Source organism: Palaemon carinicauda, chromosome 20 (genome assembly GCF_036898095.1).
Source record: "Palaemon carinicauda isolate YSFRI2023 chromosome 20, ASM3689809v2, whole genome shotgun sequence".
In the NCBI taxonomy this organism is placed as follows: Eukaryota; Metazoa; Arthropoda; class Malacostraca; order Decapoda; family Palaemonidae; genus Palaemon; species Palaemon carinicauda.
In genome coordinates this window covers 42,905,441-42,925,447 of record NC_090744.1, presented here as the reverse complement: position 1 = coordinate 42,925,447, position 20,007 = coordinate 42,905,441, and the positions used below count along the sequence as shown (strand labels likewise).

At 39.5% G+C, this 20,007-nt stretch overlaps 1 protein-coding gene across 1 annotated transcript; it reads left to right on the top strand.

Moving 5' to 3' along the window:
* Positions 1-1,264: 1,264 nt before the first annotated feature.
* On the top strand, positions 1,265-19,400 carry LOC137660307 (uncharacterized). Its single transcript, XM_068395103.1, has 4 exons — positions 1,265-1,380; positions 15,396-16,296; positions 16,691-16,801; positions 18,036-19,400. Exons 2-4 carry the CDS (start codon positions 15,403-15,405, stop codon positions 19,104-19,106), a joined length of 2,076 nt encoding a protein of 691 aa, XP_068251204.1. The 5' UTR covers positions 1,265-1,380; positions 15,396-15,402; the 3' UTR covers positions 19,107-19,400.
* The last annotated feature ends 607 nt before the right edge of the window (positions 19,401-20,007 follow it).

The window sequence follows — 20,007 nt, the reverse complement described above, 5'->3', positions numbered from 1 at the left end:
CAAGTGTGGAGGAGGCTATACTTAAGGGAGGAGCATGTTAAAGATTTTTGGCTGAACCCAGCCATTTCCCCTAGAAGAGCCCATAAAGTTATGTATTCCTTGCGGTATCTAACTGGACACTTGTATGATAATGGCTAATGATCTACCGATCACGCAATTTGCTCCCAGTTCACACTAACTTAGTGGATCGTTGAAGACTCACAATCTCCGAGGCCTGAGTTCAAGTCATGCTCACTGCTTGATATGTGTCACTGAGAAACCATGACCTTACTGTTCACGAGCGGCCTTTATAATTTCAGTTATTTTGAATATTTGGACATACCTGCCATCAAGACTTATTTTCTAATTTCACAAATGCACTCGTTTAACTTCACCTTTAAACATAAAACCTTATTGATAAGGCAACTGGAAACATTTCTAATAGTTTGGTAAAAACTTTTAGAATCCCTGTCTTGCTTGAGGGTACACTCGGGCACACTATTCTATCTAATTTCTCTTCATTTTGTTTTGTTAAAGTTTTTATAGTTTATATACAATTTACTTATTTAGATGTTACTCTTCTTATTTTTTCCTTTCCTTTCTGGGCTATTTTCCTTGTTGGGACCCCTGGGCTTATAGCATCCTGCTTTTCAAACTAGGGTTGTAGCCTGGCAATTAATAATAATAATAATAGTACTTGGCTGATATTTTTTAATTTATTGGGCCAGACTTTCCGGCATGTTGTGTGATTACATCAACGAGACTTCCATTTCCAAATCCATTTCATTACTGTGTGATATTTTGTCTCCCGATAAAGGAATTTTACCTCATACAAAATTTCTCATTTTTGTATTTTATATTACGTTATGTATCTTTCATAATTAAAGACCAAAATTCCTAAAAATTATGATGGAATGTATTATCTATGAGGAAGAAACTTGCTTTCTAGTGGTCTGGCGATTTGAAGATCCTTGATTTTATGTAAACAAAAACAAAACTACCTCTCGCAGTGTTGCCAGATATAGGAATTTATCCCTATATTTGGAGATTTGGCATGTCTGATGGGGATATTCTGTACAAAATTCTATGAAGAAGAAACAAAGCTGAGTAAACCTATATATTGTTGCAATTAGTTTGCTTGCACTTATATGAGGTAATGTGAGTAATTTCTATATTAGTAAAACCTACAGGATCAGAAGAAAATATATTTGTGGAGATGGGGATTTTTGGGTTGTTTTAGGATTTTCTTATCATGAGTTTTGAAGATTTTTAGTCTAACCCATCTGGCAACACTACCTCTCAGTCTCAGATTGACCTCATCTCACCAATAGTGTTAGTTTCCTGTTTCCTGTGTTGGTGCTAGTGTTTTAAATATATAAGTTATATTACCTCATCTTAAAGGTAGGTCATCAGTTTAGGGTTCTGTGTACTCTTGTATGTATATCGAAAAATTTTATGATGAAAAGTTACTGTTCTAGTGCATGTTTTGGATGTGGATGAAATGACTACCCTCATTTATAGACCTAATACATTGCAAATATGAAAGGTGGTGGGGATCATTATAGAACAACATGGGAAAAGCTTTACTAATATAAAATGGGGTTATATATGGAAAGACTAATTTTCTTCGAAAATTACCTTTATTTCCGTCGCTAATAAATAGTTTAATAAGTTTTACCCTAATAGATCTTATGGTAATGGGAGCCACCTATTGGGTGGGGGAAATTGATAAATATGACTTTAATTTCTAGCCAAATACATAAACCATATATTTTACCTACTCGCTATCTTGTGTTTTATACCTTTCTGACCATGATTATTCGAGAAAACCACCAGTTCATGAGTTTTTGGACCCCCTTATATAAAGATAATTCTGTTGGACCCCAGTGGGAAACCGGGGTTTTTTGGGGCGGGGAAATGGGTATGCGTTTACAAGAGCACGCTCTCCATTAACTCCAAAATTATGCCTTCCGGCAGCTCTCCTCTTCTTGTACAGTAATTAGGAGGTTCTTTAAATGGGGGTGGGGGGGGGGGAGCTAGCAAAAAAGGGCAAGATATGTTAAGCAAGGGGGGAGGGTAATATAAAAACTAGCTTGGTTTCCTCGCTAAACGACCTGGAATTGACATCGTCAACATAGTCAACCTAACAGAAGTTCCTAATGCCAGCGTACATTCGAAATACCGTATATTCAAATTAAATACTAAATTAAAAATGGACTAATAACTCAAAAGTGTCACTGTTTGTGAATTGTATATCTTATGGACCCTTTTGAGTAATTACACCATTTTTAATTTAGTATACACAGTATTTTGAATATACATCAAATGTACGCCCAGGCCCACTTGAACATATAGAGAAAAATACCAAACTAGCCAGAACTCATCCATTTCTTATAGCGAATTCCAGTTTCTCTAGTAGTTGACGTATCATATATTTACTGGAAAATTTACTGGGGAATTGATAAATAATGGTAAAACTAACCTTAACCCTTTCTTCTTTATTCATTATATTTGGGGATCTTCTTCCCCTGAAATATTTGTTTCACTTTTATTTACATTTTACAAACCAGACATATCTGCTCCTGTTCGGGCTTTTTTACATAGCTTGTTGAGCAATAACGACTTTATACTTCCTGCGCACAGGCTATCCTTCTACCAATGGAATTACTTCAATTCGTTCATTTGTAAGTAGCTCCTTCTCCTACCCTCCCCAACTATATGACGAAGTTTGCCACATTTGGGCATGTTTGCATGCTTGAGTGTAATTTAGACAGTTCTGCGACATGTCCCGTTTTCATAAGACAAATCCTCAGTTACTTTATAGCTGTATTGGTTGTGCATTGCAGAGCCCAACGTAACAAAATGTAATGGCTGCCATTATGAACATATAGATGCTATTGTTGTGGAGCCCAACGTAACAAAGAGTAATGGCTGCCATTATGGCAATGTGGATGCTATTGCAAAGTTTTATGGTGAGTATGACAGTACACCTATTATAGTGAACAAATATTTTAAAAGCTCATTGTTTTAGCCCTCAAAGTTTAGTGTCCAAAGTGCGATTCTGAGTTAGCTTTTAGGGAAGACCAGCACATTTCTACTGTAACTTGACTGTAAGGATTGCTAAGAAAAAAAAAAAAAGACACGTTGGTATCAATCGTAAGGTAAGAAATTATTTGTGATTTACTTGTAGATTTTGTGACCTGGGTAGGGGGTCTGGGTGTCTTGGCCGCCGCCCCCTGGCTAGGTCTGTGACCTGAGTAGGTTTGTGACCTGGAAGGGTGGCCCGGAAAGCTTGCCTCCCCTCTGCTAGGTCTGTGACCTGGGAAAGGGGGTCCGGGGTAACTACTAGGTTAGGTGGGTTTGTTAGGTTCTGTGGCCTTTCACAAATCTCATAAGTGGTAAATAATCAAATTTTCTTCTTTTTTTTGCCCACCCAAAGTCCCAGGCTCCCACTTGTGTCCGTTAGGAAGGGGGTGGTCCATGACAGTAGAATGGTTTATTTGCAGTGGAAATAAAGGTCAAATTCGTTGAAAGCACACTATTTACTTGGGAAAAGCTGTTTTTCCTTTTAGAGATGCTGTCCCATGTTCTATAATTTTACCGGCTGGTGTATGTTGGAATCAATAATCCAGGTATCGTTTATGGCTGTTGCTTTAAGGTGATTAGTTAGTTATTTCATGGACTATAATTTTGGACTAGAACTTTTGGTCAGTGCAAAGTCGTATCATATTTTCATATTAATTGATCTATTTTGTTCAAATAGTATAAAAACTGAGTTCACAAGTCGTAGACCTAAGAGGAGGATCAATGTCACTTAATATTACACAGCTTGCTAATTTTGCCGAAACAATACTACACGTCACTTAAAAACTAAATAAGATAACACCACTGAAATAGAGTAGCCTGCCCTTTAGCACACTCAGTAAATATTGTTTAACATTGTCACAATCTCTTTCTTTGAAAAGGGACTGCAAGCAAGCAGCATTGGCAGAAAGCCTGATAAATCTGGAAAAAACTCAAGTCGTTAAAAACTTTTAAGATTTCTGCAACTGCAAACGTATATTTCTTAGGTGTTGTTTTTAAAGCTATAGATATTTCCTCTATTTTCGTAACTGATTGTCCTTTATTTGTTTAATATGATAGTTTAATTACTAGCGAAACTGGAATTCGCTACAAGAAATGGACGAGTACTGGCTAGTTTGTCATTGTTCTCTATGTTTAATGGAGGCTGTAGCGTGATAACTTTTGTATCGGTCGATTAGAGAGTGAAGGGTAATGGTAAATATATACTTCATTTTCTATATATATATATATATATATATATATATATATATATATATATATATATATATATATATTTATATATATATTTATATATATATATTTATATATATATATACATATATATATATATATATATATTTATATATATATATTTATATATATATATATACATATATATATATATATATATATATATATATATATATATATATATATATAAATATATAATATATATATATATATATATATATATATATATATATATATTCTCATTTCTCTTCCTATTTGGTTTGTTAAAGTTTTTATAGTTTATATATGAGAGATTTATTTTAACCTTGTTGCTCTTAAGATATTATATTTTTCTTTGTTTCCTTTCCTCACTGAGCTATTTTCCCTGTTGGAGCCCCTGGGCTTATAGCATCCTCTTTTTCAACTAGGGTTGTAGCTTAGCAAGTAATAATAATAATAATAAAAATAATAATAATAATAATTAACAGAGCCTGCATGAACCTCTCTTTAAAATAAAAGGCTCCAAAGTGGCTCTCTATCTTTAAATAAAGGTATCTGTAATAAATGCTATATTTCAGTCCAAACAACCATAGACCTCCGTGATTTCTGTTTTTGAACACATCACCTTCATTGTCAGGGGATTTGGGTCTTCGGTCGCCAATTAAAATGAAGCCACAGTTGTATATCCTTTTGCTGTCAAAGGGAGCTTCATTAATTTGAACTGCAACTTCTGCTGTCCCAACGATTTTTTCTTGTTTACGAACCCACAATGGAAGAACATATTTCTCTTCGTATATTAAACCAGTCGCAAACTGTTATTTGAGATTTACCAGTCATTTCTTCAGCAAGTATAAATGATTGATCTTTAACAAATACATGAATTAGTTCCAAATTTTTGGATAATAAAAATTTTGTTAATCTTGTTAGCTGCTCTATGTAATAGAAAAATGTATGCCCTCGATGCACTGACCTAAAAGTTTGGCAGCCTCTGCTATGAAAAACATAAGTCTTTTGTTGTTTCCCTCTTTTCAGACATTTCCCCCACGCTCTTGTGACAATGATCACAATCTTGCAATTAATTTAACAGCCAATGTTGATGGAGGAAGGATACCACAGATCCTTGATCATTGTGTACCTGATGATAAAATTCCCTGGCTTTCATCTTAACTCACTAACAAAGTTCTCATGACTAGAGGTTTTAATTGCTTTTGTCTTTATATATATATATTTATCTATTTATATATAAATATATATAATGTGTATATATATTATTTTTGGGCTCAAGCCATGTCGTCCTGATGGAAGTTCCTATAGGGTAGCTTCCTAGGGTATATTACAACTACGGCGATATTCCCAGAGAATTTACCTTAAGGTACCAGAATTCTAACTCCTGGAGCGAATATCCCTCGTGAAAGGGATATTGCGACATATCAGAGGACGTATTCTTGACACGCCACATGGCAATCTGCACCCCGAACAGAGATTTCGTATCGCAGGGGGCAATTGGCAAGAAACGAATTCGGGAAAGAAAAAGGGGGAGCCGCTCCCAAGGCTCCCTATCTCCCGTTTCATAAGCGTGCCTGGCGCCAATCCTGGCGCCATCTGTATTCCTTTTTGCGTAGCTTAACAACTCGGTGTTTTTTCCTGTGTTTCTCGGAAATCTTGGATTTATTCTACTTTTCATGGCTTCTCCAGCTTCGTCGGCCTCTGATAAGTTGAGTACCATGTCTTTTATGTATAAATGTAGGCTCTTGGTAATTTTTTAGTGATTGATAAGGTTTAATCTTTGTTACAAGAGCCGTAGCCTACCGGAGGCGTCATGGACGCTGTCGCTCGCTAGGTATAAGTTTAGTTAGTCAGAGCGACATTCCCAGTTGTTTTGCTTTAATAAATTTTAGCTATTTAGCGTTACATAGGATTTCCTTTCGTGCTTTAGTATTATTTTGGCGAAGTATTCGCCAATTCTGGCCTACGCTAGGCCATGTAGCCTAGTCGTTTGGTCCTAGTACTTCATGCATGATTTTGGTTTTTCCGAGTGTATTAAAATTTTATTGAAGCTTTAGGCTATGTTTTATACATTTAAGATTATGTGGAATATTTCCAAGATAGTATATGAGTGAGTTTCGGTGATTTAGGTAATCGATTCTCTTGGTGCCTAGGCTAAGTTGCTTATGGAGCCTTGGTATACTTTCTCATACTCCCCGGTTGCTTTCTTTTCTTCGGAGAAGGTATGCAATCCCTTTCCCTCTGTTTAAGCCTTGGGCTTATCCCTAAGTGGTTTATCTGAATTAATTTTCGATAAAACTATACTGGGGTGTTACTGTACCTTCCTGTTCCAGTAAGTCTGGTTCAAAGAGGGACAGAACAACAGAGTTTTTTAGTCTGAGTCTGTGTTTGTCTGGCTTGGGGTAGAGTCTCCCTCGCTGACCTGACACAGACATAGGAGGCTTAGCCTCCTTAGGTCACTACCGAAGGTTTCTGTACGAGATGATTCCTTCTTTTGTGATCTACCAGACTAGTCCTTGTTGCTGTTCTCGGGGGAGGATAAGTTTCTTTCCCTGGGAGTAGCAACACCTTCCTTGCTTTGGTGCTCTGGGAGCTGGCAAGTATTGCTGGCCTCCCCCCTTGGATCTCCCTTAGGCTAAGATGAGTTTCTTGGCTGCAGGTGATCCATCACTAAAGCAAGGTTGGTAGGACCCTCTTTTGTCCCTTCCCCCTCTATCTCTGTAATGGCCTAGCCATTACAGTACTGTACGTCATTCTACATCTGGACCTAGAATAGGTTAGGATGTGGAATTGACTCAGTCCCTTGCCGGCCGGCAGAGCTGCTGGCCGGCAAGGGTCTTCTGTTTTGAGTGCTGCCCGGACCTCCCTTGGTCCCTCATCCATGCCTGCCTGCAGAGTCAGACGGCATTGGTCAGGAAGCCTGAATTAGATTCTCCCCTTCCTTATATGCACTCTTTCGGATTGCCGGGCTTGGAGGTAGCGTACACTCTTATCCCGGCATCCATTCTGTTTTCTTCTAGTGCTGTACCCGACCCGGCTGCCGGCCTATGAGGCCGGCAGCCGGGCAGTTGTAGTCCTCTGGTTCTTTTGCTGCCGGCTGGCATCGGTCCTGTACCTCTGCCGGCCGGCTAATGTCAGCCCTTGTCTGCCGGTCGCCAAGAGTGTGGCCGGCAGCCGGGTACTACCTTGTGTAGTGGTCGGTCAGCTGTCATTGCCGACCGACATTGGCTGTGCTGGCCGGCAGTTACTGCCGGCCGGCACATGCATTTGAACCAGCGTTCTGCCGCCTAATAGCTGTTAAGTAGTATACTTTAAAGCTAGTTATGGTGTGTGCCGGCCGGCACATAACCTCCTATACTGTACCAGTATTCTTCAGTATAACAGATACTGTAAGAAGAAAACTATAGTGTGGGTTTTGGTACAGCACTGTGTGTTCTAACACTTTTGTGTTGTCTTGCACAGCCCTTTGCTGTTGCCCTACAGATAGGAAAGTGAGTCCTTTCCTGTCTATTATCCAGGATTTTAAAATCATTGCTTAGGTGTGAGCTCCACCTGTTTCCTCTGGAAACTTTGCATTGGTTTCTCTAGAAGAGATTAACCATTCGATTTTATTATCTGGAAGGCTGCAACAATGGGTTGTGAGGAAACACAAGTGTGTGTCTTTCCTTTCTGAATTGTTATGCTATACTATGCATATCCAGTGATACATAGTTCACTTGATACTCATGGAAATTTCTTCTCTTACAGGAGGACCCTCCGAAGTGCGGAAGTGTTTTCTGCAACGTCCGCAGCAAGAACCTCTGCGGACATGAGTTTTGTAGGAGACACGCAGCATGCGCTGTCTCCAAGGATGATCTCCGGTATTGGGACCCTCAGGTATGTACTGTGTGCACTAACCTGATTACTGAGGCCTTTGATTCCCCTAGGACGGCGGAATCAAGGGATATAGCAAGGGAAAAGCTTCGTACCTGGGTAAGGGGCTTCCAAAAGAACACTTCTGGACCTTATCTTCCAAGTGAGAAGATGAGGGCGTATCTTTTCCCTAAGGCATCAGCTGATGCAGTGATTCCCCAGCCTCAAGAGGAGATCCCCCATGTTCAGATCCAGGTGGATGCTGAAGTCGCGGTCGCGATGCAAGACATCCAATTAGATGACAGGATGTCTGACGTGGACGAGTGTCTGGAGGAAGACCTCCTGGCAGAAGCCCAGGATGAAGTTCAAGCCCCAGACGTTGTAGAGGAAGAGGTCGACGAGGTGTCGGCTACTCCGGTTCAGATTCCGGAGCCTATTCCCTCAACATCGGCCGGTCTCCCAGTAGAGCTGGGACAGGCCCTCTCTTCTATTGTTGGAATGATCCAACAAATGCAGAAGGAGAATCAGGGGAAGGCGGCTGCAATGGAACTGCGGATGCAGTGCCTTGCAGAATCACATGGGCCCCAGAAAAAGCTCAATGTGAAAGACCTTCCCTTGTGCTCAGATGCTAACCCATGGAGGTATGCTGAGCACATGCCGATGACGACTGGAAAGATCGTCATCTCGGATAAGCTGGGCTCAGTTCCCCTGGAGGAGGTGGAATTCTGGCCCAGCAAGGCATCATATCCGGACTGTTATGTCCGGCTGATGAAGGAACCAGCTTCAAAGGAGGAGACAGAGCCGAAGGAGGTCATAGTGATGGACCATGCTAAGGCTCAAGCTCTACTTTCATCCTCGATGAAAGAGAGGGGCTTCTCTAACTCAAAGGTAGCTGCATTGAGCAAGAAGCTCCCTTCCTTTGTGTCCTCGCCTGCTAGAGCCTTCCCCTTTTTACAGAAAGGGTTTGCGGCTGTACTAAAAGCAGTCGAGGCCGGCAAGCCTTGCCCCTCCCTGGAGGAGTGTAAACCCTTGTCGCTGGCCCTGCCTATGGACCACAAAGACTGGAAGGACGTCCATCTTACGTTCTCAGTTGGAAAGTTGGAGGCTGATATTGCCGGACGTCAGTTCGGCGAGGACATCCCTAAGCTGTCTGACTTTCTTTTGCGAAGAGAGTTCGAGACAAAAGAAAGACTGGCTGCCTCAATGTCTCTTCAGACTACTCTTGAGACAATGGCAAGTGACCCCAAGGTCCATGAAATGTTCATGGTGGTGGCCAAGACTCATCTGGCCACAGTGACGAAGGACCTTTATGGCTTCGTCAAGGCAAGGAGAGCTTGTAGGGAGTTCGTGTTCACCTCGGCTACGGTGAGGCACGAGCCAAGGAAACTAATCTCCTCCAACATTGGGGAAAAAACCTTTTCCCTACCGACTTGGTCAAAGAAGTTGTTGATAAGGCCACCTTGGAGAATAGAAACCTTCTCCAGAAGTGGGGCCTGGCTATCAAAAGAAAGTCTTCCCCGGATGAAGGTCCTCAACCAAAGAGGAAGACTATGAGGACTAGGCTACCGTCTCGGCCAGCCAAGCCTTTTAGACAGCAACAGCAACTGCAATTGCCATTGCCTCCAGTGCCCCAGATGGTGGCACAAACCCCGACCACTTTTCAGTGGATACCCCAGGCTGTGTCGACACAGTCCACGGCATTCACCCCAACGTTCGAAGGGCAGTCTTCTTCCTTTCGAGCAAAGCCTAAAGGAGCAACCAGAGGCTCGTCTAGGCGCCCCTCAAGGGGAAGGGGATTCAGGGGTGGTCGTGGTCAGGGAGGCAAGACCTCAGGACGGCAGTCCAAGTGAGATGATACCGGTAGGAGGGAGACTTCTGAAATTTTGGGATCGATGGACCTTCGATCCCTGGGCCCACAGCCTACTCAAGAATGGACTGGGCTGGAGCTGGTACACCACTCCACCCCCGTGCCTTCGGTTTTTCCAACACTCCACCCCCGTTCTGGAGGAGTACGTTCAAGAACTGTTGGAGAAAAATGTGATCCGAAAGGTGAAGTCCATCAAATTCCAAGGGAGGCTGTTTTGTGTTCCCAAGAAAGACTCGGAAAAGCTCAGAGTCATTCTGGACTTGTCGCCACTCAACAAGTTCATAGTGAATTGCAAATTCAAAATGCTAACACTGCAACACATAAGGACCTTACTGCCCAAGAGGGCATATTACGTCTCTATAGACTTGTCAGACGTCTATTGGCACATTCCAATCAGCCGTCGACTCTCCCCCTACCTAGGGTTCAGGCTACAACGAAGACTATACGCCTTCAGAGCCATGCTATTCGGGCTAAACATAGCCCCAAGGATTTTCACGAAGCTTGCGAGCGCAGCTCTCAAACAATTACGCCTAAAGGGAATTCAGGTAGTAGCCTACCTGGACGACTGGTTGGTGTGGGGAGCATCCGAGACAGAATGCTTGCAAGCTTCCTGTCAAGTGATCCAGTTCCTAGAGTACCTAGGCTTCAAGATCAACAGAAAAAAGTCTCGACTTTCTCTATCTCAAAAGTTCCAGTGGCTGGGAATCCACTGGGACCTTTTGTCACACCGTTTCTCCATCCCGGCTAAGAAAAGGAAGGAGATAGCGGGTTCTGTCAAGAGACTTCTAGATTCCGAAAGGATATCAAGACGCGAACAGGAGAGGGTACTGGGCTCTCTCCAGTTTGCTTCGTTGACAGACCCAGTGCTAAGTGCACAGCTAAAGGATGCAACCGGAGTTTGGAGAAGTTATGCATCAAACACGCGAAGAGATCTGAGAAGACCAGTTCCGCTTCGGCCACGTACTCTTCTCAGGCATTGGTCCCAAGCCAGACATCTAAAGAAGTCGGTTCTTCTTCAGCCACCTCCCCCGTCGGTGACGATTCACTCAGACGCCTCAAAGGAGGGATGGGGAGGTCACTCTCATCGGAAAAAAGTCCAGGGGACTTGGTCCAAGCTATTCAAGACCTTTCACAAAAACTTTCTAGAAGCTATGGCAGTGCTCCTTACCTTAAAGAAAGTCTCCCCGCGTCATTCGATCCACATAAGGTTGGTGATGGACAGCGAGGTAGTTGTGAGATGCTTGAATCGACAAGGATCGAGGTCACCACCTCTCAACCAGGTGATGTTGGCCATTTTCCGATTGGCGGAAAAGAAGAAGTGGTACCTGTCGGCAGTTCACCTTCAAGGAGTCCGCAACGTGACAGCGGACGCTCTATCCAGGTTCACACCGATAGAGTCGGAATGGTCCTTAGACGCAGGATCATTCTCCTTCATTCTGAATCAAGTCCCAGAACTGCAGATAGACCTCTTTGCGACGAAAGACAACAAGAAGTTGCCCCTGTACGTGTCCCCGTACGAGGACCCCTTAGCGGAAGCAGTGGACGCGATGTCCCTCGACTGGAACAGATGGTCCAGGATTTATCTGTTCCCTCCTCACAACCTTCTGTTGAGGGTCCTCAACAAACTGAGATCCTTCAAGGGGGGTAGCGGCAATAGTGGCCCACAAGTGGCCGAACAGCGTGTGGTTCCCCTTGGCATTGGAACTACAGCTGAAGTTTGTACCGCTACCACATCCAGTTCTGACCCAGCGAGTCCAGAAGTCGACTGTCTGCGCTTCATTACAGAAAACCCGGACCCTGCAGCTCATGATTTTCTCTCCCTAGCGGTGAGAAAGCGTTTTGGGATTTCGAAAGCCAGCATAGACTTCCTAGAGGAATATAAGTGCAAATCTACTAGAAGGCAATATGAGTCATCTTGGAGAAAATGGGTGGCCTTTGTCAAGGCGAAGAATCCGCAGGAGATCTCGACAGACTTCTGCTTATCTTTCTTCATCCACCTCCATGGTCAAGGGTTGGCGGCTAACACGATTTCAGCGTGTAAGTCTGCTTTGACAAGACCCATTCTATATGCCTTCCAGGTCGACCTAGGTATCGAGATCTTTAATAAAGTTCCGAAAGCCTGCGCTAGGCTCAGACCTTCAGCACCTCCAAAGCCCATTTCATGGTCTTTAGACAAAGTTCTTCATTTCGCTTCTCTGTTGAGCAATGAAGAGTGTACGTTAAAGGATTTGACACAAAAAGTTATTTTCCTATTTGCACTCGCGTCCGGGGCCAGGGTTAGTGAGATCGTAGCCCTCTTGAGAGAGGCAGGTCGTGTTCAGTTCCTGGATGGGGGAGAACTGAACCTGTTTCCGGATCCTACGTTTCTCGCCAAGAATGAGTTACCCACCAACAGGTGGGGTCCCTGGAGAATCTGCCCTCTGAAAGAAGATGCATCTCTATGTCCAGTAGAATGCCTAAAGGTCTATCTTCATAGAACTTCAGACTTCAGGGGTGGTCAACTATTCAGGGGAGAAACATCAGGCTCAAATTTATCTCTGAATCAACTCAGAGCGAAAATCACATATTTTATTCGCAGAGCGGATCCTGACAGTACACCCGCAGGTCACGATCCGAGGAAAGTTGCCTCATCCTTAAATTTCTTTAATTGTATGGATTTTGAACATCTCCGTTCATACACTGGCTGGAAGTCTTCCAGAGTGTTCTTTCGCCACTATGCGAAGCAAGTAGAGGAACTAAAGAGATCTGTGGTAGCAGTGGGTCGCGTCGTTAGCCCTACTGTTTAACTCTGCGAGGAACAGTGGTTTTAATTGGGACGATTAATTCCAGGGTGAGTGTGTAGTTACTTACTGTACTACAAACTAAATGAGGGCACTGAGTTGCCCATATAGACTGTTCCATTTCCAAAGGTGAACCTAGCATAAGTGCAGACATGTGTGCCGAGCGTTTCTAACGCTAATGTGATTGATTTGTAATACAGACTTTTATGACTTTGATACCTCGGTATCTTAAAAAGTGGCATTTAATGTTTTTCTTTCAGATAAACAAGTTCTGTTTACTATCATACTTATGCTTAATGTTTTGGGTTATCCTCTTCTTATATATATATATATATAATTGTTGTTAACCTGGCTATTTATTGTCTGTCAATAAACTGGTTCTTAAGAACCTTGCGTCTCTTTCACCTGTGTCAATTTATTGGTATAATTGAGCATTCATTCTATGTACCTTATCTGGGATAATTCTAATAGAATTGTTCCTTTATGCAAGCTATGTTGCATTGGTTTTCCTCCTATGCGGATATAAACCTTTGTCCAATACAAGTATTGTGCGGAGAACTGGTCGATATTTCATATTGACGCAGTGGTTCTTTACAAACTATGCTTTACTTAATATAGGGTGAGACCACTATATTAGCTTGCCTGGTATTCATACATAGGTATATGTACTCTTCGAGACTTTTCTAGAGTCTAGTAGGACTCTTCCCTGTAGGGGTCAGGAAGCTCTAACATGGTTTATAGTTAGGTGAAAAGATGTATAACGGTAACATCTTAGGTCTCTAGGTCTAGTCGACCGGGAAAAATTACCTCCGGGGAGTACGGCACGTTCTGAGAATCCACAGATACAGTAATGCTCAGGTATACTTCCATCAGGACGACATGGCTTGAGCCCAAAAAATGGATTTTGAGCGAAGCGAAAAATCTATTTTTGGGTGAGATGGCCATGTCGTCCTGATGGACCCGCCCTTGCCTTTCTAAGAAAGGGCTGTAGGACCCCTCCCTACATACAGTATCTGTAGCACCTCGTGTACGCTACAAGGAATACAGATGGCGCCAGGATTGGCGCCAGGCACGCTTACGAAACGGGAGATAGGGAGTCTTGGGAGCGGCTCCCCCTTTTTCTTTCCCGAATTCGTTTCTTGCCAATTGCCCCCTGCGATACGAAATCTCTGTTCGGGGTGCAGATTGCCATGTGGCGTGTCAAGAATGCGTCCTCTGATATGTCGCGATATCCCTTTCACGAGGGATATTTGCTCCAGGAGTTAGAATTCTGGTACCTTAAGGTAAATTCTCTGGGAATATCGCCGTAGTTGTAATATACCCTAGGAAGCTACCCTATAGGAACTTCCATCAGGACGACATGGCCATCTCACCCAAAAATAGATTTTTCGCTTCGCTCAAAATCCGTTATATGTTTATGTATATTTATACATATATATTTTATATATACACATATACACATATATATGTTTTATATATATTTTACTTAAGATATATATTTTAAATATATATATGTTATATATACAGTATATATATATATATATATATATATATGCATGTGTATATATGTATTTATATATATATATATATGTATTTATATATATATATGTATATATATATGTATATATATTTATATATATATACATATATATATATATATATATATGTGTGTATGTATGTATGTATGTGTATATATGTATTTATATATATATATATATATATATATATATATATATATATGCATGTGTATATATGTATTTATATATATATATATGTATTTATATATATATGTATATATATATGTATATATATTTATATATATATATATATATATATATATATATATATATGTGTGTATGTATGTATGTATGTGTATATATGTATTTATATATATATATATATATATATATATATATATATATATATATATATATATATATATATATATAATATATGTATGTATGTGTATATATGTATTTATATATATATATATATATATATATATATATATATATATAAATTCATATATATATATATATATATATATATATATGTATGCATGTATATATGTATTTATATATATATATATATATATATATATATATATATATATATATATTGTCTAGTGAATCCATAGCAAGAGTACACGAAATCTCTGAAATTTACTGATGTCCTTTTCCTAATTTCCATAATCCATCCATCCATCTATTTATCCCAAATAACATCCACAACACAAATCCCCTATCTTGTGATCTATGTTTACATTACCTGTGGATTAAGTATCATGGCAGCAGATCATTTTCTCATACGTAGATCACATACTGTTGTAGAAAAGTTTGCTCCAAGTATTGTTTAGTGTGGACTAAACTTTCAACAGTTCTCACTTGCAGTATCCCAGCATAGAAATGTTTTATCAAAATCATAAGACTTTGTGTGCATATTAATCCACTTCAGAGTTGCATAAACATCACACAAAAGGTCATATTAAGACATTTGTATATAATTTACATGAATATTTTTGACAAAGTTACTAAAAATTTCCAATCTTTTATAACGTAGATATGTAGTTTATTACAAAAATGATAAAATAGTTAACGTTTTCATTCTTTTTTTTCCAGCTGTAAGATGGATCCCATATTTTTATGCGAATTCTGTGGGGGCTACATGGGGGATGAAAATCAACTTCCGAGAGTTCTGAGTTGTGGTCATACCTTTTGTTCCCAGTGCATTAATGATTTCTTTAAAAATTGCAAGTTCGAATGCTTCAAGTGTAGAAGTACGCACCACACTAAAAGGCCTGGTAGAATTCCTGCGAATCACACCCTATTAAAAATAATCAAAGCAAAGGAATCACCTTATTCAGGTCCAATCGATATGCCCTTGGGACAAATAAAAGATGCAGATCTCGCAAGATATCGTAAACCTCAGAGTTCATGCTCGGGGCAGAAATCGATTCGTATTTCAAAAACTTTGGAGGAACCAGAGCAACATGCTGGAAAATGTGACAAACATGCTTTGTACTGCAAGCTCTGGTGTAAACGATGCAAGGAGTGGATATGTAAAGATTGCACCTTAGTAAATCATCCACCAATGCGATGCCACGTTCTTTCCTTTACAGAGGCAATTAAGGAGATTAAACTAGACGAGGATAGCTGCATAAGGAGAACCGTCCAGTTGTTTGATAGACATGTTGTGATTTATCGTGAGAAACTCTGTACTCTAAGAGATATGAACGAAAAACACAGAAGTTTAATTCAAGATCTTCAGAACCTAGTGTCAAAGTACCAAAAGCTAGATATGGAAATAGAAAAAAGGGAAGTAACAATCCAAGAGAGTCTTGCTACTGGACTTTCAATGCTGTTGATGTTATTGGAATCTCAAGGTCATTTACTGAAGGCCAAGGATCTAAGGGAGGTTTTACTATCCCGCCAAAGTGCCCAAGGGTGCCAAAGTGCTATCCTGGGATGGTATGAACCAAGACTTTTGGAAGATACAGAAGAGATTGTCATTTCAGATTACGTAAGTCTGTGTCCTTTACGCATTTTGCAAAAAAGTGGAAATTGTTACTGTATAATATAGTGTCATTAATCTTAACATTTTAATTGTGAAAATGAAATGTGGTCAAATAGAAGTTTACCTTGAAGTTTGCCACATGATTACTTGGGAGTATCTTTTATAGTTCCAATAGCCATATAGAAATGATTTTGCTATTCTGAAAAAAAAAAAAATAGTTAACCAGTGTTTCGGTATATATTTTCAATTATGGGTTTCTTTCTATCATTCTCAAAATTGGATTTGGGTGCTACTTTTACTTTTGATATTTGTAGTGAATAAATAGAATCCTGTTAGACTGCTTTTCTTAGGTCAATGTGAAAAATATGAAGGGAGTTTGAAGTATAATTTTCTTTTTCAGCTTCAGAGGGGTACAATGGGAGCGCTAGCAGTTCTGAAGCATTCTATGGCATTGTCATTTAATCAGAGACTGGTAGAAGAGAGTAATGGTTTTACTTCTCTTCCAGAAAATGTAAGTGTTAATGTGATACGCAAATTTCTCGATGTACAAATCTATTCCTGTTTACATCAGAAATGTCCTACTGTCAATGATTGGGTTCCCTAAACTATGTTATAACATACGATTTTAAAAAGGTATCTTGAATCAAATAATTATTAGTTTTTTTTTTTTAAGTAAAGAAGTTTGGCAAATATGTTCTTTAGAAGTATAAGACTTAAAACTGATGATTAATGCTGTTGCTTCAAGCATTTATGAAACTATGAGAAAGTAAAAATTTCATGTTACTGTTGGGCAGATACTATGAAGACACTTTGTTTATCTATATGTTGGTTTATATCAGATAAAATCACTTTACCAAAAACTCTCATGAAATATGGTTGCAAAGTACGTAGGCCGTTTGTCTGCATGTTATATGTCTACAGCCTTTATAATGCTGCACTAACATAGCTATTAACTGACACAAGCCTGGGTAAACTAGTATTTAAAAGCTCGTTACGGTTGTATTGAAGTTGATTCATTCCTTTAGTTTACAATTAACTATATTTGTTAGTTTCATTCTTTCCTACAGTAATGCATCAAATCCTAGATCTAGCAATTTCACTTAGACTTTATATGAAATTCTTACCTTTTCCAACTAAAGAAGCTAGTGCAGGCTTTATCCTTAGGGTAGCACCTGTAGCCTTGGTCTCAAGATACCACCCGACAAGGCAATGGCATCACTTGCATAGTCTAGCCTATTAATCGAGGTGGTGGTCTAACCTATCCGTCGAGGTGCTGAACCAGATGTTGCACTTTGAGCCAACAAGTGATAGTTGAGATGCCGTTGGCAATTTACTATACAATTAATGGGATTAAGGCCGATGTAGCTCAAATTATAAAGTAACACCATCTATGCCAGCCCCAATATCGTGAGTCTTTTCAGCTCATTATTCTTGAACATATTTATTTATCAGACATTCGAAAATACATCAATAGAAATTTCAAAATATATGATATCAAAAAGAGCTTCTATAGCCTTGACCTGAATGAGAAGATCTTGATTTGTTATTCGATGTATTTATGATATTGGAACATCCTTAAGGGATTGTATAATGTGTTGTAACATTATACTAAACCGCTGGTTTCCTATAAAAGAACTATAATTTTCCGAAGTACTTTTAGACTTTATAGTGTATATATGACTATTGTAGTAGAGGGATAAGAAAACTTACACTTTTTAAATCTGAAAATATTTCATTGTTTTCAGGATCAAGAAGGCTTGGTGATATATCTTAAACGCATGATGGAAAGCCCTTATTGGAAGAACATTATTGAGAGGACTGAAGGCGAGGACACAGTAGAAGGAAATTCGATGTATCGTTTAGCACAAGGAACACGGAAGGTTGACACTAGGTTACGTGATTTTAATTTTAGCAAGGAAAGGAATTTTAGAGCTACGTATAGGTTTGGTACAAACCAAAATGTGCGTGTTGAAAAATTAATCGATACAGATGATGATGAGTGGTATCAGAAGTTCAGAAACCTTAGAGTATTGACCAACAAACGGAAAGTATCTTTGAGACCCTTTAGTCCTGTGTCTCTGTTAGAGGAAATAACAGATGATTGTTATTCCCAGTTCAAAGACATAATGTCCAAAATTGCATTGAGTGCTGACGGGGCTATAGAATATAAAGCGCTTAAACAAGTAAAAGCTCCTCCTAGACATATGATACCCCTCACTCCAATGAAAGAAGGTCGTGAATTTAAACTTGGAGTCTCCGGTAACTCAACCTCAAGAGATAAAAAAATACTTTCCAAAGAATCTGTGATGAAACTTTTAAACACTGAGGGGCAAGGGAGAGACATGAAAGCAGATTCAGAAAAGAAAGAGACAGACTACATCTTTACTACGAACTCTAGCAAATCTAATGCCAAAATCTCAAATACAAAAGGCCCATCCGTCAAGGCTGTACCAATATATCCAGAATGGGAGGGGAATCACCACCCTAGTATAAACATGAGCCACCCATTCAAATCTCTCTCGCATAGCCACACAATAGATTCCATTGAAAGTGATAGCAATGCTTCAGTTAGGAAGGACTCACAAGATAATGCCCATGACCACGAATCCTTTGGAGAGGAAGAGTCTAAATCAAGGAGCACAGTAGTAGAGAGTGAAGCTTACGAGGATAGTGAGAACACGGATACAGATACGTTTGTAAACAATGGTGAAAGGGAAGACACACAAACAGCTAAAGGTAGAAATGACGTAAAAGTAAAATCGTCAAACAGTAAAGATGAAATAGATACCAATGGGGAAAATGAACGTGACAATTAATCTGATAAGAAAGTCTGTAGAAGTAATGAATATTATGTTCAGATTTAAAAGGTGTCAAATGAAATCTCTCACGAATAGGCCTAATTATAAACCATAGGGTAATACATTATTATTGATGTCTGTTTAGATGCAAAAAGGTATTATGATCGTTAATATGTGAACTAGTTGTGAACTCTGTACTCTAATGATATTGTATTTTTAGGATATTTTAATGATATTTTCATATGCAAAATTGCAATTGCATTCCTATGATTTTCATTCACGTGTATTTTAACAATATTCTCCGGGCAATAATTTTTTTATTTACATCCCAACGAGGATTTTAGGAAAAAAAAATTGAGGGAAAGAATTTGCAGTATCGCTACACCAAAAGAATGAAAGTCTTAGTTGGATCAGCATAAAGAGCGGATACAGGTAAGTTTTTGGCTTGAAGGAATCATTTTACTCCCTAAAGGTTATATGATATTTCAACCCATCACCTGGACCGAGGAGGTTCAATTGGATGAAGATGGCTCAGGTCAGATTCCCTTTACCATTTCTTAAAGCCACCGAGAATTACAAGCAAACCGGTTTCCAATATAGTGTGTTTTATGCTATATCCAGAGTAGGGGCTTCATATATAGCGCAAAAACTGGTCCTAGCACCAAGGGTAAAATCTATCATAATCATTGTACAGACCTTGGTGGTTTCTAGCGAATATACCAGGTATCACAATATTTAATTTTTTTTTCTTCTGAAAAACCTGAAATGCATCTCTTTATAATGATGTATTAACAAAATTGTTTTAATTTCCAATTATCACTGAATGTTTCATAATACATAGATTTTTAGATGAAACTTAATGCATTTAATTTCATCTAGTGTTTGCATAATCATAGTAATTAAACGTAACATTTGTCCG

What these genes read in the sequence shown, in the direction of transcription:
- LOC137660307 (XM_068395103.1), top strand. Translation starts at nt 15,403, where the DNA reads ATGGATCCCATATTTTTATGCGAATTCTGTGGGGGCTACATGGGGGAT. An exon ending in AGATTGTCATTTCAGATTAC is followed by an intron (nt 16,297 to 16,690) that starts GTAAGTCTGTGT and finishes TTTCTTTTTCAG; the next exon opens with CTTCAGAGGGGTACAATGGG. An exon ending in TTACTTCTCTTCCAGAAAAT is followed by an intron (nt 16,802 to 18,035) that starts GTAAGTGTTAAT and finishes CATTGTTTTCAG; the next exon opens with GATCAAGAAGGCTTGGTGAT.